The sequence below is a fragment of the Tauraco erythrolophus genome, chromosome 21 (genome assembly GCF_009769465.1).
Source record: "Tauraco erythrolophus isolate bTauEry1 chromosome 21, bTauEry1.pri, whole genome shotgun sequence".
In the NCBI taxonomy this organism is placed as follows: domain Eukaryota; kingdom Metazoa; phylum Chordata; class Aves; order Musophagiformes; family Musophagidae; genus Tauraco; species Tauraco erythrolophus.
The window spans coordinates 1968817-1995951 of NC_141485.1; the positions used below are offsets into that span (position 1 = coordinate 1968817).

The window sequence follows — 27135 nt, forward strand, 5'->3', positions numbered from 1 at the left end:
TGTATGCTTTTTGTTCACTGTGGGAGAAGCTTCCTCTGCTAGTCTTGACTGTAACATTGTGGGTCTTTAAAAAACATAAAAATAATAATAATAGCCCAAACCTCAAAATAACACACGCTCTTTCACAGCTGGTGTGTGCTGCCATAGCAGTTGAACTATATGAGAACTCAGTGATGCTTTAATATATTCAGGATCTTGCCCTGTGCCAGGAAGGAATGCTGACCTTTAGTGAACAGTGCTCCGGCTTTAAATAGGAGATTCTTACTCGGTGCCTTCCTGAGCTTGTGTAAATCTGTGCCAGTCCCCCCCAGTTAAATAAGGAATTGGTCCTGTAGGAGTGATGTGTGTACTGCGGTGTATCTCAGTGCTTGAACAGCAGACATCAGGCATGAGTAGGACAGTAGTAAGTGTCTGGAGCTCTGCCTTCCTTGCTCCTGAAGATAGATGTCTTCCGTGGCCAACTGCTTGTATTTAGCAGCTGCCACCTTTCATCAATCAAAACTGAGCAAAATAAATACGAAGTTGTGATGTTTTTAAAGCATGGATTAAATTAGATGGAGGAGCACATTAATTCGGTTGGCAATTAAAGTAGAAGGCACTGTAATAGGACTTTATTTAGGGTAGGAGTACTAGGGTAAGGCTATGGAAAACCCTGTTTCCAGTATGGGATTTTAGAGAGGTCACTGTATCACCCACAGACGTGCATTTGAGGAGCATAAATAATCGTACGACCAGAAAAATTGTGGAAGCAGTAAGATAACATAGCTTTGTCCACTTCCACATAATTTGTAAAAATTTACTAAATCTTTAAAGTGTCAAAGCTTAGAATTATTGTTGTTTATCTCAGTATTTCACCTGTAAAGCAAAACATACATACAGGAGGAAAAATATGTTCAGTTGTAGTCATAACTCACCTGTCATCTGAAGAAACTCCTTAAGAAATACTTGTTTTAAAGGGTTAGAACATTATTTCCTAACTCTTTTAACTGTTCCTGTACATTGGGACAATGTCCAGGTAAGGGCATTAATGGTACCAGAGGCATGCCAGCGTTGCTGGGGCTTTGGAGAAGACAGCCCAGCAGGTCTGGCATGCTGGAGAACCTAACAAATGATGCAACAGTTACATTGGATGAACGGCCGCGTTTGAAGTTACACAGATCTTTTTCCAGTGATATACTTCTCTCCCTTGTCCCTACTAACTGTGATCTTATTGAATTGCCGTTTAGAATGTCCTTCTCTTCCAACCTCAATCACTACGGGATGGTCCACGTAGCTAGCGTGAGCGATGTGCTGCTAGACAATTCATTCACTCCGCCGTGCCAGCGGATGGGTGGAATGGTCTCCTTCCGCACCTTTGAAGATTTTGTCAGGTATGTGGGGAAGGGTGAGGATCGTTTGTATTCCCAGCTTCCTAGGTGGGACTGGACAAACTCTTCACCTTGGCTAGAGTTGGGTTTTAACTGGTCCTGAGCTCGTTTGCTAAGTTTCGGGAATTTCAGGTGGAGGTTTGTTTAGATCCCCTCATCTGTCTCCTTGAGATAACTGAGCGTTTCAGATTGGTGTAAGAGCAGTTTGCAGCCAGAAGGATCAGCATCTTGAATTTCTGCTGCTTGGAGATCATTTGCAAATGTGCTGATTTCTTCTAACACTCTTGCACAAGCGCGTATACGTGGGAGGATGTGTTCTTTGTGCTTTCAGCCTTCCGAAAAACGCCGAAAAACCCAGCAGAGCCCACATGAGTCGTGAGGGCCTCCAACCGTAAGATCTCTGACAAACGTTAGAAGATCCAGGCTCTGCTTTGGTTTGAGGGGTGGAGGAGGTATTGCCTCCTCATCTTTGGAGTTTCAGTCCTGCAAAAGGAAAGAGTCCTTTTCCTCTCCCTCCCCTCCTTAACGCCATGATTTGTGGATTTTTAGTGCTGTGTGCTTTCGGTGGGCTAGCGGCAGTGTGTTGATGACTAATCCTTCTCTGGTGTGTTTCAGAATCTTTGATGAAGTGATGGGTTGCTTCTGTGACTCTCCTCCCCAGAGCCCAACCTTCCCCGAAGCTGGCCATGCTTCCTTGTACGATGAAGACAAGGTACAGTAGTTTTTTCTCGTGAGATTGCGCTCAGGTTGGAAACAGGAGGTGTGCAGAATGCCGCCGTGGCTGCAGGCTACATACTTCTCACTAGTCTGGAGAGCTGGAAGCAGGAGTTAAGAGCTTGATGTATTTATGTGTGTGATTTGTTTGCGTGTTCGACAGCAGGTGATTCAAAGTTGGTGGCCGTTTTCTGCCTCTGTTCTAAAACTACGGCTACGTCTCTGGCTCTCCATGTAAGTTTAGTTTGTGGCTTTTAACATCAGTAGAATTACTGGATCCACAGCAGCATAACTGAGTCTAGACCCATGATTAAGTTTCCAACCTTCTCTGTGCATCGAGTTGTTGAACTGCATATTCAGCTGCCTTTGCCTTAAGTCTGACCTGCCTGATTTTCTGTCTTACAGCTGCCTTAGTCACGTTACATTCTGATTCTTCCCTCTGTTCTACTTCTTAGAAATGTTTCTAAGAGGCAAAGATGAAGGGAACCCCTCAATTTTTGCATTGATGTGGAGAACAGGTGCAGAGGAAGCAGATGGTTTATAATCCTTAGTGACAGAAGACCAATTTCCCTTAAAGACACAGGTAGCTGCTCCACTGCTCTGTCCTCAGCAGCAGGAAGCTCTGTTGGAATGCAGAATTCTGTCCAGAATAGGGCTTGGTTTTAAAATGATCCATTGATCTTGATGGGTGTAAGTACTGTAGCCTTGTTCCAGAATGTTACCATCAACCTTAGTGTCCTCGGGTTTCTCTCTTTACCCCCCCCTCACCTCACCAAGGATAATTTCCTGCTCGTGCTCAGGTTTTCACAGTTACTGCAGGCTCTGAAATGCCCAGTTTGTCATTTCTCAGTGCTCTGATGTGATGGATGCTTCCGCATTATTTCGTTTTGTTGTAGATATGAAAACACGCATTGTTTTGCTTCTACACTTTGAATTTGCTTAATTTCAGTGCCTTTCTTGATACCAAAGTCCTCCAAGGTCCTGCCTGTACTTCATCTGGTAAAGAGAGGACCTGACCCTGCATCTTGATAGGACAAGGGGCAATGGATTTAAACTGAAAGAGGGCAGATTTCGATTAGATATAAGGAAGAAACTTTTTACATTGAGGGTGGTGAGGCACTGGCACAGGTTGCCCAGAGAAGTTGTGGCTGCCCCATCCCTGGAAGTGTTCAAGGCCAGGTTGGATGAGGCTTTGGGCAACCTGATGTAGTGGAGGATTTCCCTGCCCATGGCAGGGGGGTTGGAACTAGATGATCTTTGAGGTCCCTTCCAACCCAAACCCTTCTATGATTCTTTCGGCATCCCAATGAAGCACACTTGAGTTAGCCAAGTCAGATGTGACCGTCAGAATTGGATTCTCCATCGAAGCTCCTGTTTGTGGACATTAACTCTTACTTCCGTGAAACTGCAGATTTGTGAGGCTGCTGGGTCAAGGATTTCCCTCACAGTTTTCCTTGGTTTACAGCATTCTCTGCTGAGGTCGTTTTTCCCAAGGGCATCTGTATTTTAGAGTTGTATTTAGAAAGTCTCTTTGGAGAACTCACAGGTTTTAAGTTAAGTATTTATTTATGGAGAATATTTTCTTTAAATCGCAGACTGCCCGCGAGGAGCCCATCCACATCCTGAATGTCGCCATTAAAACAGACGGCGACGTTGATGATGATGGGCTGGCAGCCATGTTCAGAGAGTTCACGCAAAGCAAGGTGAGTCACCTGGATTCTCTGGTACTGGGTGAGTGTGCAGGATGGTTCTGTCTGCTTTGGGAAAAGTCAGTATGATCCTCAGGTTTTTTGCTTGTGTTTTTTTTTGTTTCTTTCAAAACAAATAAAGGCAACAGTTATGTTGGTAATTGATTCCCTCTGAAACATTACCACTTCTCTTACCACTTCTTTGACTGGGTGTAGCTGCAGCTTTCTGAAGCCTCCAGGTCATTGTTTCTCTTTGCATTCTAACCCATCAGGTCAGGACTTCTTCCCTTTAGTTTTTGATGGGGTAAAAGACCTTTAAGGTTTTAAACGTATCAGGTCGGTCTTCAGTATCTATCTCTAGATGCTCTGAAAAAATGTGCTGTATCCCTCTCCCTGGTCGTAAAGTTGTTATATGAGTAACAGAGGCACAGAAGTGTTATTCCCCCATCCCTGGAAGTGTTCAAGGCCAGGTTGGATGGGGCTTTGAGCAGCCTGGTGTAGTGGAGGGTGTCCCTGCCCGTGGCAGGGGGGTTGGAACTGGATGATCTCTGAGGTCCCTTCCAACCCAAACCGTTCTGTGATTCTATGGACAGTGACATTAAAATGGCCATTTTTTCTGTATCACGATAGTCTTAATGCCATTAAAACTTGTTCTCATCGTCGTTGGCATGCTGGAGCATCCACCTAGTGTGATACTTCTGGCACAAAGTGGAATTGATTTGATATGTTCTGTTGCTCCTGGGATACACTTTAGAGTACCAAATGTTGGTCCTGTGGTCAGTGGTGGGACAACGCGGGCTGGGGATCACCGCCTCGTGTCCACTCTGCCCTGTGGTGACTGCCTGCAGTGGCATCTCTGGGTGGTGTGAAGAACTCCTTGACTGGCTTGAGGATGTGAATAGCCCATGAGGCACTGGACCCTGCTGCATCCAGGGTACCTGCCATGACTATGGGAGGACCGAGCGAGTAGTTTCTAACTTCGATTCCCAGCGTGAGAGGCGGTAATGCATTCTGTAGGAACGAGGGGTTCCAAAATGGGGCTGGTGTCCATGCAACTTCAGCAGCTTCCTGTCTCTTTAAGCAAAGAAAATAATCAAATATAAAAATTAAAACTAGTTCTGCTTTTCTTCTACTTGATCATGCTCCAGGCGTTTTATGGGAGGGGATAAAAGGAAAGAAATAAAAAAAAAAAAAAATAAATTCCAAAACACATTAAACTATCAAATAGGTTGATCCAAATTGTCCAAATAATCTTCTAGTCCCAGCATGTTGTGTGTGTTTTTTTTAATAGAAATTAGGATCATATACTTGTAAATGACTTGTGGAGGAGATTGAGGCAGGCAGTGTAAATGGAGTTTCTCCAGGTGCTGATGGCTAATCGCTCCGTAATAGCTGTGGACTTGCTGTGAGACCCACATTATTACGATGTAATCAGAATCCTGTTGCTATGCTGTTATTGTCTGCCACTTGTGGAATTTTAAAAGCAATAACAATTTTTGCTTTTTAAATCATGGCATTATTAAAGTTATTTTCTTCCTCTTGCTATGAATATAGTCACTGATGCTCATTTTCAAAGGGCTTAACCTTAGTAAAACATTTCAGTCTGTGCCGAAAGGGGTTGTTTTGTTCCTGGTCTAGCTGAGTTCTTGTTTCTTTTTTGTTCTTTTTTTCTTTTCCTTTGCTTTTAAATTGGAAAAAGGAGGAGAAAGGAAAAAGTTTTAAAAGAGGAGCAGAATTATGAGATCTTTACGCTTCAAAAGATCGGTGATGTGGCAAATACTGATGGCAGCAGCACTCATTCGAAATGGGGCTTAGTGGAATTTGATAAAAGAAGCAACCAGAATGGATATTCTCTCATCTATGTGAAAAAACTAAGTAACGCCTGTCTTTATCACCTTTGCAATATTGACACATCTGTCCTTTGGTCCAAATTGTGCTTATTGTGCCAAAATCAAGTATGTGCTACGTGCTTCCTTGGGGCAGTTCCTTTAAAACTCCTTTTCCATGGCCTTACCATGTCTATGCCGTGCTCTCTCCAAGAAGTAATCTTTGCAATAAAGTCAACTTGCTTTGGCAAATGAACAAGAATATTTCCTGCAAGACTTGTAAACGACTCTTCTGCTTTACTTGTTAGCAAGGCTCAGCTGGAACACTTATGTTCTTGTGATTTGGTTACTTACCTCTTCAGATTTAATGTATTTGCTTCTGTCTGCTGCTAGGTGATCATCAGACAAGGAATCTTAGCTACAAGTAGGCTGAAGTGGACTAGGAACTTAGAGCATAGATGCAGGAGGATCTGTAGAGCTTTTTGAGTTCCTAGAAGACTCTGACATGTTTTTGGTGTGTTCTTTTTCTGTTAATCCACTCACCTGATTCCATCCTTGCCTTCTTTACAGAAATCAGTCCTGATTGAACATGGGATTCGGAGGCTGACCTTCCTTGTAGCGCAGAAGGTATTTTGATATCTGTCATGCTGCTCAGAAGTCTTTGGTTTCTAGCTCATAACAGCGTTGACATTTGATGTGTTTTTTCCCAAATGAAATGCTATATTAACTATATTTAGTTCTCCCTTCACTGTTTTTGATATCTAAAATTTGAGATGGTTTTGATGAATTTAAGAAAATTAATTTACAATTGTAAACAATCTTGGCACCTCTTGTATTCTTGAATTAATTAATTTTTGATTTTCATCCTAATTGCTAGCTTTCTTCTGCTTTTTTTTCCCTCGTCTTCCTGTGTTTGTACGTTTCGTTTGTAAGGACTTCAGGAAACAGGTCAACTATGAGGTGGATCAGAGATTTCACGTAAGTAAAAAGGGCCTAGAACGTGGTGGTAGTCTTGACCTGAGGCCAGGAGGCACGTAGGTGACTCTGGGCTTCTCACTGGGTTCTTAGTCAGGCATTTAAGGCCAACATTGGTGTCAGACTTAAGTGAAGTATTTGACAAACATCCAACTTCAAATGCAGGAGTGAACCTTCTGCATTAATGCTGAAGTCTCTTGTTACTTGGCTGAACTCCTGTCTGCCACATTAATAAAGATCTTGTTTGTCTTGGTTTTGGTTTGTATTCTAAAATGTAATTGTGCCATTACATTTTTTTTTTATTTCTTATGCAGTGTGGTGATTTCTTTAGGCTTCTTACTGATTTTAAAATAACTTAGAGGAGTAATTGAAGTGCCTTGCTAAATTTCACATAATGGCTTAGTGATGTGGAAAATGTTTGATGCTCTTACTGCTAAGAATTACTTCTTTTCCCAGGGCTTGGGCCTCAGTGAGGGCTAGTCTAGCCCTGTTTTCAAGGTGGCAATGTAAGGCATAAACCAGATTTTCATCCTTTGTGTATCTACTTTACAACTCTGGAAGTTATTAGTAATCTTGAAAGTGCACGATATTCATCCTGTGCCCAACACGCTTGGTTTGGCAAGCTTCACGGAAGGAAAACTGGTTTACAAATCAGGAAAAACAGTATTGGAACAAACGTGGGTGTCACCACGTGGGAATCGCTGCTCACAGTACAGGGGCAGATACTCGATCAGTGGCTGATGTAGGAGACTGGACTCTTTGGAGAGGTGTTGGGACCTGAAGCAAAAAAAGTCCAGGTTTTGGATTTAAACCCAGGATGTTTTAGAGTACTGAATTGATATCTGGGGACTAAAAATAACAGTCTACGAAGAAGCACTGTAGCACATGTCAGTGGTCAGAAAGGAGGCAGAGAATAAAAGGAGCCATCACAGAAAAACTTGCTCTGAGCTGCCATTTAGAGCGATGCTCTGTTAGGTTGCTCCTGGTTCCTACGCCAGAGGAGGCAGCATGGTTTGTCATCTGTTGGCAAAGTTTGTAGGGTACCTCTGGGATCTTCTGTGAGTGTCAGTCTTTATTACTATCTCCTATTCTATTCTGTTTATTACTGGACCAACTATTAACTTAGCCAGGGCCTGGGCTCGGGTTTGTTTTTGTTTTAATTACAGTCTATATAATTAGTTCCCAGCATGTTGAGGTAATAGAGAGTTGCTCCAGCAAGCTTCCAATTTCCTCATCTCATTAGGTTTTTAACGTGATTATTAGTATAATAATCAACTATGATGATTTCTGTTGTAGCTTTTCACATTCTGCAGTTTGCAGGGTGTCTTGATTGGCTAATTTAGGCAAATTATTTTGATTGTCTTGATGATGGTTGGTTGATTAGAACACAGCAGGGGTATAATTCTTCTGCTTAGGAAATGGAGCACTCTTTTGGATTTTGGTACCAGAGCACTGAGAATTTTTGTGTGTGTGCACATCTAATTATTATATTTGCCCACCATACTACTCAGATGCCTTAAAAGCAATTACATTAGTGATAGAACGAGCATGGATGATGTTAGGAGAAATTGGCAGCGTGCAGAGGACAGGTAGGAGGGAGTTGGAAGAGAAGTGAGGAAACATGGAAGTGGCTGTTTCCTTAGAGTATAGTTGATGCTCATGGACTTACCTGATGTGCCCATTGCCTGAAGTTTCAGGCAGGATTTCCTGTACCACTGGCCAGTCTGGAAAGCACGCTCCAGGCAAACACAAGTTATTTTGCTCAGTGGAGAGTCATCAGGTGAAGTTCTAGGGATTTTTTTTAATAGGAGGTGAAGAAGGTGAAGCTAGAAGACTACTTCTAGCCTTAAAATCTGTGTTGCTCAGTGGAGCCTTGTCCTCTGTCACCGTGCAGTGGTGCACTGAATCAAGCTAGAGTTGCACGTCTTTCATTGATAGTGAAATGTGATTTGGAAATTCAGTGACTCCAGGTCAGACACCTTTTTTTTCCTAACAGGGCAGTTCTGTCAAGTTGTGTGCGCTCTTTCATGTCACCTTTAGCATAAAAGGCTGGTATTCTCCTCTTGGTGCAAAGCGTTCATGAAAGTTCTTCCACCCAGTAAGAGTGGAATTCCACAGAAATGGATGGCTTTGCCGGGATGGAATCGGAGGGATAGGTGGAGGGATGGTGTCTAGTCTTTCTCTCCTTCTAAGACACGTACAATACGCCGCAGAAATGTAAAGCCCTTACAATGTTCCCTTACAATTTTATCTGTGCAACAGAACAACAGAGAAACCTAATCATGTTTGGGGGATTTTTGTAGAGTACTATTTAATACATGAGGATGAAGTTATTTGATTACAATTCACCGTTTTCCTTGGGAAGAGAGTATTTCTAGCAGTGATAGTATGCAGAGAGCTATAGAATAGAGATCATTGTTTTGTGGCCATTTGCTTACATAATGGGCCGTTAATATCATTGTATGGCTCCCAAACATTTCCACAGTAATCATCGTCATAATAGAACAAGAAGAAGTTTCCCACTACCATGTCTGGCCAGTTCCATGTTATTGTCCGTTGATAATTGACAATAATAATCAAAAGCCAGTCGAGTAGCATCTATCACATTAGCAGTGAAAACAGGTTTAAACTACCTCAGCTGCCTTGTTGAGGATGACTTGATTTTCCACCACCCTTTTACGATGTTGAAAAAGTAGCTTGTAGTAACTTCTGTCATCTCTGCTGTGGTGCTGCCCAGGTCTGGCCTGGGAGCACTCTCTGGATAGACCAAATGGCTTACTTTTGGAGGGCTAACATAATTGTTTTTATTTTCAAACAGAGGGAGTTTCCAAAGTTCTTCACATTCCGTGCCCGGGATAAGGTAAGTTGGATATTCTTAATAGTTTTCTCTAAGTGTTGGCTTTATTCTTCTTTCGTGTAACTGGTCCTTGCCAGTCCAAGAGGGTGGGAGCTGCTTCAGCCCAGCTTCACTGCCTGGTGCGGTGTTTTCTTCTCCCTTGCTAGGCCAGTCATCTGCACATGCATCAGCTGATGTCAGTAACAACGATGGGTCTCTGATATTTAGGGATAAAAATTTGTGCATTTGGAATCCTGACCCGAGGCTTCTGTTTTTGAGGATTTTAGTCGCAGTGTGACAGGGGAGTGTTGGAAGCAGCACAATGATTCAACACCAGACTTTGTGGTTTCTGTGAAAAAGCAGGGTTTGGGGGAGTGAGCTTCCAAACTTGCTGTCTTGCAATTTGTCTTGTATTCTCAGTATTCCAACAATTTCAACGCATCTCTTAGGGCTAGTGATTCTGCATCAGATAGAAAATTTGGAGTTGGATGCTTTTGAATTTTAGCTTAGTAATTATGAAATTTTGTAATGAGCATTGTTTAGTTCTTCCCATCCCTAGTGTTTCAGCTTCTTAACCCACGCTCCTCTTTTACACCCTTTTCTACCTGTATGCTGCCGGGTGCCTCCAGTTTGAGGAAGATAGGATCTACCGTCATCTGGAGCCAGCTCTGGCTTTTCAGCTCGAGTTGAACCGAATGCGAAACTTTGATCTCACTGCCATTCCGTGTGCCAACCACAAAATGCATCTCTACCTGGGAGCAGCTAAAGTTGAAGTGGGAACAGAAGTGACAGACTACAGGTTCTTCGTGAGGGCTATTATAAGGCATTCGGATCTGGTTACCAAGGTGAGTTTTGTCACTCAAAGGTCTCTTTCCAAGACAGTGTATGAAACACTGTGAGTCATTCTAGGAACCTGCATGCAAAACATGTTACCTGTGTTAAGTGCTGTGGACGTGTGCCCTCTTTGCTGGCGCTGGCTCTGCAGAAGCATGTCTTTGAAGACCTGCTCTTCCTGGGCTTCAAGCACGTTTTTCTGTGGCCCAAGTGGATAAGCAGAAATCCTTGAGTTTTGAGGCAACAGTTGCTGCTCTGTGTTTCTCCTGCACTACTACAGTAATGGTTTGCCCTGTCTAGTTTTTGGGTTTATGCTGACCTAAATGAGGGCACAAATCAGCCAGGTATGCGAATGCAGGCAGTGGGAGTACCGGCTCTGTGATTGTGATGGATCTGTTTCAGGGCTGCGCATCCTCCTCAAACTAACGTAACCTTATTTCTCAGTCAAGTCCTTCTGCAGTTTTTCAAACTCTGTGATTTTTGAGTAGAAAGTAAGTTATTTGTTGACAATATCTGGCAGGAAGCCTCCTTTGAGTATCTGCAAAATGAGGGAGAGCGATTGCTTTTGGAAGCCATGGATGAGCTGGAGGTGGCATTTAATAATACCAACGTGCGCACTGACTGCAATCACATCTTCTTGAATTTCGTGCCTACCGTCATCATGGACCCGTCTAAGGTATGATCTCCTCCCTAGTTCCCAACTGTTTGTTTTTCTTGGGCTCAACTCACCAGAATTAAATGGTCTTTGTTGCCTTTTTGTGCTTTGTAAGTGCACCTACTGATGGGGTACGTTTTAATACTGTTTGGTGAACGACGTGCAGTTTCTACTAGCTGCTTCATAGCAGAAAGCACAAGAAACTGGGGACCAGTATTAGAAGTGGTAATGTGAGTGTCAGTTTAGTTACTCTACAAATACTGCGAGTTTTGCAGAGGGTACTTTTTATTTTAGCTAGTTAAGGCAATCAGTTAGTTTGTTTCATATTAGGAACCTGTTTGACAGTGAGGAAGGAAGAAAACTTTTGGTTTTTCTTCCAATCTATGAATAGCTATTAAATGTAAGATTTCAGAACTAGCAGAGCTCATATTTTTCGTGGAATAATGCTGTCCTTCAGGCAATGCAGTTCACTTCCTCTGTGTAAGCTAAGGAATGGTTTTATTAAAAATCATGTTTTGTATTTGAAACTAAACTTATTTTTTCATTGTGTTTGTGATAAACAATTTTAATAAGGAAATAGCTTTAAATGCTTTTCTGTTGGTTACAAAAGTTCAGATTGTATCCAAATAAAACGTGAGACAAATCATGAACTTGAAAAGAATTTGTAAATTCAGCTGCAAAAAGAAATGCCTCATTTTAATTCTCTGATAGAAAAGCAGAGATCAACGTTATAAATAAATGAACATTAAGCTTTGTAGATGCATAAATGAAAGTGTTTAGGCATAAAGCATGTTTCTAGTTAGCAGAACCACCACAAAGAAAGTCCCAAACAAACTGCAAAGGCTGCATTTAGTTGGAAATCAACTTTCTGTTCATGGTTAGCGAAAGATGAGAGCTGACCTTTCCTTATGAGAATAACTGAAAGTTTGAAAAGAGGAATTGGTTATCAAAATAAGTATCTCTTGCTTGCTGACTTCTAAATCATGATTCAAAACTGGTGACTTAAAGCACTTTTGAATAAATCCTCTCTTGGCACATCCAAAATCATCGATTCCCAGGAAGCTGAGAAGAAGCTGGGATATGCAGCCCCTGGAAGTTAGGCTGCTCTCAATACTCTGACTTTTCCCTGAGCTGCTGTGGAAAAGAGACTTTTTATTTTCTGAAAGAATGTTAAAAACAGCCTATAAATTGCCTTCTTTTAATATGCACTATTTGCCAACAGTAGTATATTATAAAGTTTAATAGAACACCAGAAGGCCAAGCTCCAAGTCGTAATTGCTTTGCTGATTTAAAGCACCGTACCGCAGGTGTGGTGAAACATGATTATTGTGCATGTAAGTGCCACGTAACTGTTTGCCCAGCGTTTCACAGGGTTTTTTGCACTTCTTGGCTGTGAGCTACGCCTGCAGGAAGAAAGGTGACTGAAGGGGTGGCCGTGGGCACGCTGTGCCTTGCTGGGGTGTGATGAGCTGGGAGGAAAAGGGATGTGAATCCAGTGCTGTCCCTCTACGCTGGTGGTCCCCAGGTTGAGTTCAGTTCCTGCCTATCTCAAGGCTCTTTAGGAGGAGAATGGACAGGCCACCGAGGTCCCGTAACGGCACTGGGCACGTGCTGCTGTTTGGTGCTTCCATCTCTCCTCTTCTGTGATGTTCCTCTGCACACTGGGGTGTCCCTTTGAGCAGGGCCTTCCAGCAGCGGGATGGAGGGGCGACCAAGCAGTGAAAGTGTCCAGAAAGGTGAGGGAAATTCTTCTCGTGTGTTTTAAGATTGAAGAATCCGTGCGGAGCATGGTGATGCGCTACGGGAGTCGCCTGTGGAAACTGCGTGTCCTCCAAGCCGAGCTGAAGATCAACATTCGTTTGACACCAACTGGGAAGGCAATTCCCATTCGTCTCTTCTTGACCAATGAGTCAGGCTACTACTTGGACATCAGCCTGTACAAAGAAGTGACGGACTCCAGAACGGGACAGGTATGGTTCCATATGGCTCCATGCTTTGGTGAGCACATTATTTGGTGGGGACACGTTGCAGCTGATAAAGCTTTTCTGTGGTTTGTGGTGTTTTCTGTTAATGTAAAATTGCTGTTCGACTTTGCCAGAGGAAGAAGATCTTGCCATAGTCATGTAGGTATGGAAAATGTAATCAATTACTTAAAAGTGCCCATCTTCTAATTGTTTTGTATATACCTTCGGTCATTTGTACATCTGTTTTCCTCCGTGGCAGAGTGCTCCAAAAAGTAATAGAAGAGTCATCACTGTCGGTGCTCATCCTGTAGGTCATAATAAAAAATATTAATAATGATACGTTTCCCTGAGTAGATAGAGAAAATCTGTGAGCCTGTCTTTTAAATTCTAAAGGTACAGGGAATGACCTGGGCAGGATGATATAAAATTATTGAAGGTGCTTTTATATCATTTTTATGAAGCATAATGGGCTCTTTTGTAATGGTCGTGGCCATTCTGGTATTTCTGCTTTTCATGGCACACGAATAGTGTGGTTAACTGAAATACCGACTTATGCTAAAATACATGGAGCATAGGATGCATGGAAAATATTTAAATACAGAAATGTTTACATCTCCCTCTGTAATAATCTCACTGCCATGCAGTAGTAGCAGCAGAATAAATCACTTGGGCACCGTTAATGTTGAAGACAAAGTGCTGAGTCACCTTTTTTCCCCTTTCTTCTCCATTTAAATTTTCCCAGCAAGCTGCCTGGCCGTACAGTCTGTCCAGTTCTGGAGATCCTAGAACAGATAGTGTCTGTATGTTTTACTTTTTTCCTGCCTTTGTGAGCAGATGAGGAGAGAAAAGGACATCTTAATAATCTCCAGTAGCTGGGCTTAGCACTGGAGTTCTGTTAGTGGTTTGTGAAGGTCACCTTTCCTCCTCAACTCTGCCTCTGATGAGCTAGATATTTTTAAAGCCAGGAGAACGCATTAGTGTGTGTACAGCTTTTAGCAACCTTTCCAGTGTTTGATTTTATTTTTTTTTTTTAAATTTGATGTTAAACCAGTTCTATTAAAAAATTGTGCCGGTAGGAATTATTTCAATTAAGTCTTTGAGTAATTGGGAGGAAGGTTTATCTTAAAAAACTCATACCTTCAGACTTTGTGAGAAACTTTGGTACATCTTCCTCCTCATGACTGAGGTTTTTAGAACGGGTTCAGATCTGTGTATTTTTTCCTGTGTTTTCAGAAGGTGATTTTGAACTTAAAGAATTCTTCCTGAATTCAAACATTACTGATGTACCAGGTGTTGGGTGCTTTGATGACTTCTGAAGAATGGAAAAATAGATTCATCAGGAGAGAACGACCCTGATCTCTTGTTTCGCAGTTTCTGCGGTGCTGAGCGGCGGTGCTCAGTACCGACTTCTCCAATTCCCACGGAACTGCTTGGAAGCTTTCCAGAGATTTAAGGAGAATTTGGCCCTGAGTGCAGTAACAGATCCTAACACAGGCACTGTCACAAATACTTGTTACCCTGAATAAATAATTCTCCCACTGAAGAACCTACTTCGCAAAGCAACGTTTGTGAAGACTGGGGAGAGCACGAACTACTATTTTTAATCTAAAAACTAAACTAGGCTTTAATTACTGAATTCTGTCTTTAGTGGAATTCTTTGATTAAATCACCTTTGATTAGAAAATTCTGCCATTTGTAAGATCAGATCTGATCACCACCCTGTTAAAACAGGCTAATGGTGTTGCTTCTGGCAGGCGTGTTCCTGTTGAGCAGCATTTGTGCAGTGTTGTCCCAGTTAAGCAGTGCTCCTCGTGCTTCTCAGCCGAAATAGATTTCCTTCGGAGTCCTGGCTGAGTGGAATATATAGTGCCATGAAGCATGGCAGCTGATAATTCATGTTGCTACTCTGGGAAAATCTTTTAAACTTACAATATCAAAACTTCAAGCCAAATGACATATGCAAGTCTTGACCTAGCTTCCATGATCAGTCAGCGGAGATACGGATACCGTGCCGTTCGACTACATAAATAACAGAGTGCTCCTCTCTGCTCCCAGCTATCGCAATCCATCGGCAGAGATACGGTGTCAGGGGAAATACTGGTGAATGTGAAGTCATCTAAGTCACAGGCTTTTTTCTGTGGGGATGTGGCTCTGTTCACTTTGCTTTCTGCTGTGATATGGTAATAAGTCAGCGATACTCGGATCCGTGCAGTAATGGTCCAGCGCTGTCTCCGAAGGGTAGTAACACATGATGAAGCACAGTGTTAGGGGATATGCGAGTATTAACATACTTGTAGAGAACAGAAACAAGCCTGATCAGTCTGGAGCAGCCTGATGATTTTTTTTTTGTAAAGTCTGGATGAGATAGATGTATGGAACCAGTGGATTAAACTGTAATTGCTCATGTTTTCTGCTGCAGATTATGTTCCAGGCATACGGGGATAAACAGGGACCACTTCATGGGATGCTGATCAATACCCCATACGTGACCAAAGACCTGCTTCAGTCCAAGAGATTCCAGGCACAGTCTTTAGGGACATCATATGTCTATGACATTCCTGAGATGTTTCGGCAGGTAAGTGTTCTTAAGGCCTGGGTTTGTTCTAAACTTGTGTGCCTGCGAAGCACTTCTGTCAGTTGCCATTCCTGCTTGCCAGGGAAATGAGTGGCCTGGAGTGGCTAACAGTGGTCCCCCAGGGTCTGTACAGATATGGATTGAGTCTGCTTGGAAAGAAATTGGGAATCCTGACACGCTACTGCTGTGGTTCCATTAGTGAGTCAAACAGAAGCTGGAATGTAAAACATCTTGTGCTTCTTGTTTATGTTTCTTTGTTTTCCCACCCTGTTTTGCAGCCTTCCTAGAGGGTTGGACAGTGCAGGGTGATAGTTCCTGGGATGGGACTCATATATCATTAAATGGGTTAATGAGTTGCAGAATTGATTGCATATATGATTTTCGGGTTCTATCCTGTGATAGGATATCACATAATTTGGATTATCACATAATTTGAATTATGCTACTTCGGGTGAAATTGTGTTTCATGGTTTGAATTCCAAAGTAAGTGATATCCGCTGAATATTGTCAGCCACGCTGGGAGGAGGGAGTGTTCTGTCTTGAATATTAAGTCACAGTGGATTGAACAAAAATACTTGCAGGTGATATTCTTAACGAGAAAGTATTTTGTCTTTTCATCCTCTAGTCTTTGATTAAACTCTGGGGTTCTATGAATGAACATGCATTCCTGCCAACACCACCACTGCCTTCTGACATGCTAACGTACACCGAGTTGGTGTTGGATGATCAGGGCCAGCTCGTGCACATGAACAGGCTGCCGGGAGGAAATGAGGCAAGTTGCACTTTCTTCAATGCTACTTTTCTTTCCACGTTCTGCAGTACATTGTGTTTTGGACTAGGTTTGACAATTGTAATGAAAATTTACCAGCCAGGCACAAAATCTATTCATTCATTCTTTCACAGATGAAATCTCTCTCTTGAAAATGAGATTTTTGTTTCATTAAAAATTAATACCTTCCATACAATGGGTGTTTTAACCTCCATAGTAAATGATGATTCCATTTCAAACCTGTGCCTATGCTGGTTTTCCTTCATAATTAAAAAGTGCTCATTCAGCTATTCCAGGTAGCTGGGGTTTGTATTTGAGCAAAATATGTTTTACAAGACTAAATAGAAATGTTTTCATTTGCTTAAAAAATGAAAATCCAATTTTATCCTTTCCATTTAAACACTCGCCATGCAGCGTTTGCGTAGCACGCTGGCAAGGTGTGTGCAACATCCCCCTCTAGTGCATGATTTTCTCGAGACTAAAATCCTGCTGACACTGCTGGGGTAAAAGAGAGTTACTTCTTCAGCTCAAGCAGGAGGAGGCTGTCATTTGAAATGACTGGAGAATAAAGATAACTAGTAGATGATGTGTTTTAATTTTTTCTGCCTAGGCTAGGTGGGACTCGGTAAGTGAATGTTCCTGCAAGAATTTAAATTGGGACGGTTCTAAGTGGTGGTACCATTTATTTCTTTCTTGGCATCCGTGAACTAGTACCGTCCTTTTACTAGATGTATAACTGCAGATTTGCAAAAGCTCTGTTCAAAAACGTCAGGTACAGTGATGAGAGGAAATAGGGGTTTTCATCACTATTTATTGCACGTGTCTTGTCAGGGGAATATTTTGAATATGATGTTTTCAAATCGAACCTAATCAGTAAATGGTGACTAAGGGAGCACTACGTCCTTGTCTTTTCCTGGCCTATAGGAGAAATGTTTTAACTAGTATAATTAAACCTGAAATGAGCTGTTCCCTGCATTCCTAGGGAGAGCTGAGGCTGTGGTTCTGTGGAGGCTTATGCCATCATCTTTCTGCCTTTCCCTGCTCTCCTTCAGCGTTGGAGTGGATGGTGGCTGGGGAAATAGCGAAGTCCCTCAGGGACGTAGCTCTGTTCTTGCTGAAATTACAAGCACAGAGCTGCCTGGGCATGAACATGTAGTGTTTACTCTGCCAGTATGAATACAAATAGTCTTATTATAAGAGATTCTGTACCCAAAGACCACCAAAAAAAAATTAGGAGTTTTTTTTAACCCTTCGTAGACTTAGTTGTGCTCAATCTGAAAATAAATGGGGCTGTTGGGGCTGTTCAGCCTGGAGAAGAGAAGGCTCCGGGATGATCGTATAGCAGCTTTCCAGTACCTAAAGGGGGCCTACAGGAAAGCTGGAGAGGGACTTTTTACAAGGACAAGGGGCAACGGATTTAAACTGAAAGAGGGCAGATTTAGGTTAGATATAAGAAAGAAATTCTTTACATTGAGGGTGGTGAGGCACTGGCACAGGTTGCCCAGAGAAGCTGTGGCTGCCCCATCCCTGGCAGTGTTCAAGGCCAGGTTGGATGAGGCTTTGGGCAACCTGGTGTAGTGGAGGGTGTCCCTGCCCATGGCAGGGGGGTTGGAACTAGATGATCTTTGAGGTCCCTTCCAACCCTAACGATTCTATGATTCTAAGTTACGTGGCTGTTGTGTGCATAGTGGTGTTTTCCAATGCACAGGGTCAGGCCCCGGCTGTTAGGCTGAGGGGCTGAGTCACTGGAATGTGAGATAACCAAGGGGAAAATACGATGTTCCACATTTTTCAGCCTGGCTGCTGAAGATCACTTCTTGTGGAGGTGTATGGCAGACTCTAACCTGCTTTTGAATGACTTCCCAGAGATGGGGTGAGGGTGCTGGCCGCAGGGGTGAGACCCCAGCCCGGGTCAGTGTCCTGGGGAAGCCGAGCGAGCGTTCGGATGGAGGGAGCGCTCTGCATGTACCTGGGCAGGCGCGCGGCTCGCAGTGGGGAGCACTGGGCTACCAGCCCAGCCTGTCTGCAGCTGGATGAGTCACTGGAGGACCACGTGCAGCTGGAATGAGGTCTGAGGCTTTGGTATGGGATTCTGTTACCAATAGCTCGTTCGCAGGTGAGAGTGGTCAATCTGAGGAAGAGGATCCAGCGGCAGTCGGAAGGACAGGTGACATTCAGGAGGTGACGAGCTGCCGAGCAGGCTCATTCCTCCGCGCTGCACGCTCTTTATCTGGATGAGCTGGCTTTAGGCTTCTGTGGTTTAATTCGTTCGGCTGAGGAAACAAATTTTCAAGTTTCTCTTTCTAAAGAAGGCGGCTGCAGGGGTGGAGAAGGAAGAGACAGGATGCTGGATAAATTCAGAGCGTGAGCTTTGGCTTTGGTAAGGCTGTAAGTGGATCCATTCTGCTTTTTTTTGAGAATCAGTCTGCATAGCATCTGGGCAGAGAAATACATCGTATTTTCTGCCAGGAAGCAAGGATCCTTGGGGTCATCCATCTGTGTGGCAGTAGCTGGTCGTATCGTATAGGAAGAGGAGCCGTGCCACGAGGAGCAGGAGGAAATATTAATTGGTTTTGCACTTCTTCCACATGACACCATGGTGAACCATTCTTGAAATGTGGCGTGTTTTGTTGTCTCTGTAAACTGCATTTGGTTAAGGAAGAGTTTTGTCCTCAGCTGGATGTATTTGACTTCAAAATTCCAGACACTCATATACACCGAAAATGCTGTTAAAGGGGAGATGAACCCTGAAGAACTGAGTCCAGTGGGGAAGTTGAGGTTCCCAAGCTTGGCGGTGGCTTGTTTGGTAGCCTTAGAGTTTTCACTGCTTCAGTTTGTTCGTATCCTGATAAGATGAGACTGCTTTGGGGTGTTGTGAAGATAATTTAGACAAATATGTTTCAAAAGTCTTTGACTTTTTACTTGCTAAGTGCTGGATATTACGTTATAGCATGCTCCTCCAGTTTTGGTTAGTAGTGCCTGGTGACCAGTGCCAAGGGAGCCGGTGCCCCAGAGGCGACAGCTGTTCCCAGTTCAGATGGGTGAGAGTGCTTGGTAGCAACTTTCTAAGTAAATTTGATTTTTTAATATTTTTTTTTTCCCCAGCTGAAGCTGCTGATTTTCTGAATCCAAAGTCTTTTGAGAGACTGTACATCACGCATTTTTTTACTAAAGAGGACATTTCTGTTGGAAACTTCCGACTGCGGTGAATAGAGCTTCTGTTTAGTTCATTTAGGTTCCTATTTCTGTTCCACTCGTTTTAGATCAGAGACTCAAAGGCAACTATTCCCCCACTGCACGTACAGCAATTACACTGGCAAGGCACGAGTGCCTTGACCATGGTGGGACCAGCTGCTGTGGGGCAGGGCTTGTCCTTCCTGTTGGGGCTGCGCTACGCAGTGTGAACAATTACATTTTCTCTATGTGAAAAGGGGTCAAGACACTCTTCCTCTTAAAGCATTCAGCTGAGCTGAGTGCCCTAATTGTTTTAGCTAGCAGGCGAAATTGAGAAACCGGCATAAAATCCAGGAGATTTGTGGTCAGTGTGTTCAGCTGGATGTCAACAACCACGGTTGTGATCCCTCTCTAATCCGGGGCAGAGCAGGAGCTGGGAGCTGGGGATCTCCTGTTCTTGCAGGGTTTGCAGTCTGGGCTAACCTGGCTAACCTGTCTGTGTTTTCAGGAAAATCCGCGCAACGGGAATTCTCAAGAACTTTCACAATGCAAGAGGTTTTTCTCTGCTTAGCTTACGACTGCTTCGCGTAGCCCACCACCTCATTTGGCAGTAATTATCTCTTTGCTAGTAATCTCAACAAAGAAGCCAAGGACTTAATGGACCATGAAAATACAACTTGCTCTTTATTCCTAGACAGCGTTTGCAGCTTCTGAGCAGAGGGTCCTGGGTCTTGTCCTGGCCCCGCGGGGAGCTCGCGGTGCTGCTGGCCCTGCCGCCCGCGCTTGCGGACCAGAAGACATCGCTCACGTGGGGCCTTTTTCCACTTTTTCCAACCTCTTGTCCGCTCAGGGCAGCCACAGTTCTTCCTGAAGCACATCTGCTGTTTCCCTGGACTGCAGACAGAATCCTGGATGTTGCCTGGAGCTTTCTGCTAGAGAGTTTCTGTTCTGGACCCTTCGTGTGAGCTGTGTCCTGGTCTCTAGTTACTCTTTTTTTTATTGATGTTTTGGGTTTTTTTTTTTTTTTGTATGTCCTCTATTACTAGTCTGGTTGCTTTGACACCTCTGCTCACCTGTGAGACGGTTCTGATAAGCTCTGTCTGGTACCACAAGATTTCAGTAAGCCAACACCCTTGACGAGACCGACTGTGCCACAGTAAAAAGTTGAGAACAGTTTGTAAATGATTCTCGGAGGCACCAGGTATGGAAGGGAGCTGAAGAAGTCAGGATTTTATCAGCAGACTCAAACACCAGTTGATAGCTCCTTTCCAGTGCTTCTGAGTGAAGATTGAATAAAGACTTTGGGACAAGTAGGATGTAATTTAATATACAACTGTGAGCATATCAAAAGCTAAGCACCAGAGGTGGATGCTCAGCCTGTCTCCAGTCTGACACTTAAGATAGACACGGACCATTGACATGTGCCGAGTTTATGTAGGTGGAAAGAAGAAAAAAGTCCCCCAGCATAAGATTGCAAACAACTACATTTTACTCTAAAATGTCTTTAAGAAGAAAATTTTAAGTTCATACACTGCCTGGATGCTTATCTAGATTATACTACAAGACTTTTAACATTCCTGCTAATTTAATTTTTTTTTTTTTAAAAAAAAAGAAGAAGGTTTGTGGTGGCACAATCTTTGGTGTTTCTGGTTAAGGTTTTCATTGGGTGTGTAGGGTAGAGTTGTGTGATTGGGACTTTCTACACTGATACTGGGAGGGATGGGTTTGAAAGGATGCAGCACCTCACTCTGTTTGACGGTGTAAGAGGAGCTGGTATCTGTCCTCGGGGAGCCTTTTGCCCTGACAGCTTCACCGCTGTCCTGCCTGTCATCTGAGCCTCTGATGTTGCTCTGTGGTTATGTGGCTGTGCTGAAACGGGGAAATCTCTGAAATTCAGAGTCAGAAATGGTGTGAACACAGACAAGTGAACAGGGTGAGAGCTCAGAAGTGTGTGGCGACTCGCACAGTGTTTAAAAACGTGTTGGTTGCAGTAGCTCTGCTGAAGACACGACCTGTAAGGCAGTGACACCCTCTTCAAACGCCCATTGAAGATGGCTTTGTTCCCAAGATTAGCATATTAGCTGAAATCTTAGTGTGAAAAGGTAATTCCTTCAGCCTGTTGGAGAACTCAATATATTACTTGTCATTCTTGATCTGGGCATTCTGATGATTTTCTATAGCACTTTATGTATTTTGACTACAATTTACCTTGATCCTCTGGCACTGGGACTGCACTATCCGCTGATAAGACCCCACTAATCTTCAAGGACAAGGAGAAAGTGAGTGTAAGGAGTGCCTGCAGCAACACCACACATTACCCTTCATCTCAGTCTCATGCAGTGTCCCTCTAAAATGTGTTATTTTTCCCTACTGGCACTAGATGTCACAGTTTTTCCTTCTCAGTAGCATGAGGATCAGAAATAATCCGTAATGGGAGCTGTTAGCCGGAGCGTGGGCAGGGACCCTTTCTTGTGAACGTGGGAAGGTTTGGCCAGGTGAAATTCGGGATGGCAGCGGGCAGAGGGCTGCTGAAACTCTGCTGCCACAGCTCCCTGGCTTGCCTGGGGCTGAGAGGTGTAGCTAATGAATTTTATACAAGCAAAGCTTAATGGTTGAACTGCATGTTCTGCTTTGTCACCCCGTGTTCCTGCGTTTTATGACAGGCACAGGGTATTAAAACATCCACTGGGCTACTTATGGGGGATGGATAAGTGCTTGAGAAAAAGCAGAGGATGGGTGATGGCACAGTCACTGAACTAACGTGAAGGTGAAGGAGAACACTCAGGCACCTTCTCCCCCTTGCTCCAGCCCTGCCACTGCTTTTCCCAGAGATTACTGTAAAAATAGTTGTTTCTCTTTGGGTTTCCCTGCCTTTCTTGATGAGTTTTGGGAGCAATCCTGACCTGAAGGCTCTTCTGGCAGTAGGGATGGGTTTAGATAACGGGGAAGCTGGACAACTCTTTGTGCCTCACAGCAAGTGGTGTCTCCTCATCTGAAATAATTTTAGCCCCTGTCAGTGAGATGCTCGGAGGTCACAGTGAGACGGGGGGTGTAGGGGCCAGGACAGAGCACGTTTTTGTCATGAACTGGAGAGTGTTGTTATTTTTAGTAGAAGCTGGAATGTCTTGTGACAAGTGGAATATCATACAAATTAAAAGAGGGTCCCCCTAGCATCACTGAAAGCTGATTTTTTTTTTTTTTCTCACATGCCTAGATCATTTAATGTAACTTTAGGAGTAGCAGGTGTGTGCATGGGAGGATGGGACTGGTCGGGGGGGTCTTCTGAACTCTGTCAGAGCTGGAATGGAGGCGTGTCACAGCGTACACGGAGCATCTCCTTAGCTGAACGGTGGTGGTACAGTTAAGCAGGAGCACTCTGTAATATTTGAATTGTTTGAAGGGTTAATACTCGTGCAGATCAGTATCTTCGATGTGCTGTTTCTCACCGTCTCCCATGGCCTAATTTTTGAAAAGCTACATGTGTGCTATAGCAATACTAGAAGTTCAACACTGAAAAGACTTTCCTTACAGAACCAGTGTTTATGGGCCTCTAACGTATACCTCTGAGTTAGAATTTGTCATAATTATTTAAAAGATGAATTTTTAGAAGGCTGTAAGTAATCTATTTTTTTAAATTTTTATGTAATCAGATTATGACTGTTGAATTTCGTATCCTGTCAAATACACAATTTAAATTTTGTTACCTTTCTTGCAATTCTGACTTGTCAAATGTTTACATTTAAATCACACCTCTAATAAGTGTTAACGCTTTACAAAAATTAAATTCTTGGGCAGGAAAAAACCCTACACGTCAGGTGAGGCTCTTGGAGGATGCTGAAAGCAGTGACCACCCAAATCGTGTCGAATTCAAAGAGCGACTAGAGCTCTGAATTTCTTGAAGGGTTTGAAAATCCTCCAATGCCAAGCATTGCTAGATCAGAATATACGTGGTGGCACGGAGTTTTACTCTGTATTTTGATATATATATACTTGAACACGTTTGTGGATAATATGGATACTGTAGACAAGAAAGTTCTTGCCTACAAGAGAGCTCCTGATGCGGGTTATCTGTCCTCTCTCCAATATATCTTCATCCCTCTGTAACTTCACCAGATGCAAACTATTTCAGCCAAAGTGTTCAAGCCTTACACTCTGCCTGGGGAGAAGTTATTTATTGTTGAGGTTGGAAAGCTTCATCAAAAATGCGCTGCTTTTGGTGAAAAAAGCTGGCAGCGTTGCTCGCCGTTGATTTTTGCGGGCTTGCAGCAGGAACTTGAATTTGATAGAGAGCCGAGTTTGAGTGCAGCATTAAGCCTTTTGCTGTCCCCAGAAGACACTGCAAGCTTCATACCTTGCAACACAGCTGTGTGTGCAGTAAATACTGCTGTCCTGGCCTGAGTGGGTGGTTGTGAGCTCTGCGTGTCCATCCGCCTTCTTCGCCCAACGTCACCCAGCCTGTTGCTGGTTTGATTCCCGGCTTGCCACGCGAGTGCCCGTTGGTCTGGCACAAGGAGCCAAGACAGTGCGAGTTCACATCTCCTCAGGTCGGCTGACAACCAGCCTTCCCCTCCCTGTGCTGCACGACGCCTTTTTCTGAACGAGCCTTTGCCACGTCTCATCCTGGAACCGTTTCTCCCCATCTCTCACCCGCTTGGCCGCGTGCTGTGGGGAAGAACCGTGCCAACGTGCGCTTGGCTGTGCCGCCTGCGACCACTGCTTTGATCGCTAAGTGACGCCTTTTTCAGAGCCAAAAAGAGAGCGGAGGAATCCTGGGTTTTGGCACTGCCCCCTTGTCAAGGCATCAAGTCTGACTGCCTCTAGCAAACCCCGTGCATCGTGCCCTTTTTCTGGGAGTTGGTTCATGTTGAAGATAGAAATTCTACAGCTTTTGGTCACAGTATAAGTGCAGAGTGTCTCTCTTTTAGATCTGAAGTTCTGGGCATCAGATTCGAATGATGAAATACCAAATTTACTACGTTTGCATCAAGTAAAATTTCTGAGGATTTCTTTGTTCCCTTTCTGGAGCACACCTTGCCCGTGGCTCTGCGGCAGAGGGGTTCAGCATCCTGGGCTCAGTAACCCAGGTGTACCTCCAGAGTAGGCAGAGGTTGTGAAGGGGGGTTATAGCACGTGTTCCTTGATGCAGCAGTGTCAGAACGTGCGTGCACAGCAGGGGAGAAATGTGCTTTTGTAGTGTTCAGCTTTGGCATTTCCAGTGCTCACATGCTGGACTGCTACAACTGTTGCATTTCCTTTCTTATTATAACTTTTGTATGTAATAAATGCTGACATACAAATGTATTAGTGGTTTATATAAATTTTTTTACATATAAAACTTCCATATGATACAGATGCAACAGAGTGGGAACCAGACAAAATTGTTGTCGGGCTTCTGAAAGTTCAGTTGTCCTCCTTAGAGGTTTCGAGACCCACGTTCAGGTTTCCAAATGTGGATGTAAATAAATAAAATGAAGCATGGCATCAAGTACCTAGGCTCAAGCATCATCCTTCTTGTGGGAGAAGTGGAATAAACCAACACAGTTGGCACGGCTCAAGCATAGGTGCTGACAAATAATAAGCTGTTCTCATTTAGATCAGATTTTCTGTCGGCGGCGCTTCTCCAGGAATTACAGATCCTGCTAGAAAGACATCAAAGCTCCCTTGGCCTGAAGAGCAGCCACCACGTGCGTTGGCTTCCCTTCCCTGGGAGCCTGCTGTGCCTTCGGGAGGGAGACTGGGATGGCTTTTTCCCCCGTTCCCCTCGGTGCCTGTTGTCAACAGCTCCGGCTGCCACTAGCAGTCGATCTGTAACTGCATCAGCGTGTGCGTTCCCGTTCCCATCGATAGCGCAATTAATGTTGAAGTCAATTTTGGTGTTAATTTTAGGCCATGATTAGTGTTGACACTGCGTGTCGGACCCACGGCGTTTATGAGCGCCGTGAAAACGAGCGTTGGTTAATGTGGTGGGTTTACTGTCTGTTAATGGTGGCGTTAAGCCCAGGATCTAGTGGGAGAAGGTGTGTATAAAATTATGGATATAAAACTTGTGCGTAAGGTACGTGTGCCGAGCAGTTCTGCATTGCTGGTGCTATTCCGGGAGCGAACGACATCTGAGCACTGAATCCTAATCACAGTTTGGAACATCAGAAATAATGATCGCTTCTGATCGGAGGTTGTGAATAATTCATCTGGTTTGATTTTTCACGTGCTGCCCAGTGATACTTTTCAAACCAAATGTGTTCCTACAGGAGAATAATGGTCCCACTTCTTATGGAAATACCGTGGCACAAATCATTTTGCCAACATAAAAACAGTTAAATAAGACGGTTCGTGCTTTTATTTTTTCCTCCCTCTCTTCTTCATTCCTGGGTGTGCTGGGAATAGAGCTGAGGCAGGAGAAGCACTTCCAGACCACACTGGCTCTTAAAAAAAGCCCGTTTTGAAGCCACTGCCGCTTACCATCACCCATTATTGTTCTGACAGTGCTCTTAGGTGATTAGCTCAGCCTGTCTAATTAACCTGTGAACTCTCCCTTTTTTTGGCACGCTGCTGTTGACTTAAAAATCCCATTTTTATTTTTTTTTTTCTGAAACGGAAAGCTACCCTCCACTGCCTGTAGATTGAAACAGAATCTACATTGTTCGTAGCAAAAAAATCTTTTGTTGTGCCCTGTGATTTTTATTACTGGATAAATGACACCAAACACACTGTGTATTGGGGAGGCAAAAAGACACACAAGTTAATAAAATGGTGCACTTGAATTTTTCTTTCCTTAAACTGTGTATGGTTGCTCCATATTTATCAGCTGTAAACTATTTTGAAGAGTTTGTGTTTACTGGATAGTTTTTCTATAAGTTTTTATGCTTGTTAATGCTCACTTATATTCTCTATATTCTGTAAGTGAGCATTAACAAAAGAGATTTTATTTATGTAGAGGATACACGGTCTCAGGTTAGGGAACTATTCCAAGACTTCTGGTACAATCTGAATTTTCTAATAGGAAATGCTTTTAATTTGCCTCTTTTCTGTACTGTCAAAAATCGTCAAGCTGATGAATGTGAGGAAAATCTCTGATATCTTGGTAGATGAGACAGACTGTGGGACCAGTCCTGGCTACTAACTGAGCTCAGTCAATAGTCCCTAAGGCTTGGGGCAAGTGTTAATTCATCTGCCTCGTGAGCTGAGGGTGCTGGATTTTCCTTTCAGTACGTCATGGTTATTTCTGGCAGTGTCTTCATGTGTTTCTATCTTGCAGTTTACTGTGGTGGCAAGTATTTAGCAAATACAAAGCCTGAATGTGTCTGTTGGTCCTGTGGCTTGTGTTCATCTGATGGTGCTTGAAGCTTCTGGTGTGGTCCTGGCTGGTGGGATCAGTGTAGCTGTAAGGAAATGGCTACTTAGGCAAAAACCTGTAAATTAGTGTTACTTCTGTGCTACTTCAGAAGAAGTTTGCAGTGCAGTTTTAAAGAGAATATTACCCTGTCTTCCCTGTGGGTTTCTTTCAATAACCAAGCTGGTTCCTGAGGTGGTACCAGAAAGATTTGGTGAGTGCCCACTTAAGGATTTTAGTTATGGCAGGAAAAAAAAGCAAAGCCTGTAAAATATGGTACAGAACTGAGCTGCAGGAGGTCACGGGGTATAGGTGGGCATCCCTTATTTCTTAGAGGCTAATCTTGAAGCCTTTAACTTGGGATTTGCAGACTTTTTTAACCTGCTATTTCTAATGGCAAGCTTGCCCACGGTTGAGTTAGAACAGAG

General features: G+C 43.5%; 1 protein-coding gene across 4 annotated transcripts in view; it reads left to right on the plus strand.

Annotated features, from left to right (window-relative positions):
* ACACA (acetyl-CoA carboxylase alpha) overlaps nt 1–27135 on the plus strand; it is a 125403-nt gene that overhangs the window by 48843 nt on the left and 49425 nt on the right. The window contains exons 28-38 of one of the 4 annotated variants that reach the window (XM_086624379.1): nt 1227–1370; nt 1983–2079; nt 3677–3784; nt 6166–6222; nt 6529–6573; nt 9389–9430; nt 10036–10251; nt 10761–10916; nt 12662–12865; nt 15279–15434; nt 16060–16341. In XM_086624379.1, coding sequence (XP_086480505.1) covers nt 1227–1370; nt 1983–2079; nt 3677–3784; nt 6166–6222; nt 6529–6573; nt 9389–9430; nt 10036–10251; nt 10761–10916; nt 12662–12865; nt 15279–15434; nt 16060–16341 — 1507 coding nt within the window. Of the gene's footprint in view, nt 1–1226; nt 1371–1982; nt 2080–3676; nt 3785–6165; nt 6223–6528; nt 6574–9388; nt 9431–10035; nt 10252–10760; nt 10917–12661; nt 12866–15278; nt 15435–16059; nt 16342–27135 lie in introns of those variants that run through there. The other 3 variants (XM_086624376.1, XM_086624377.1, XM_086624378.1) reach the window with 3 other exon arrangements.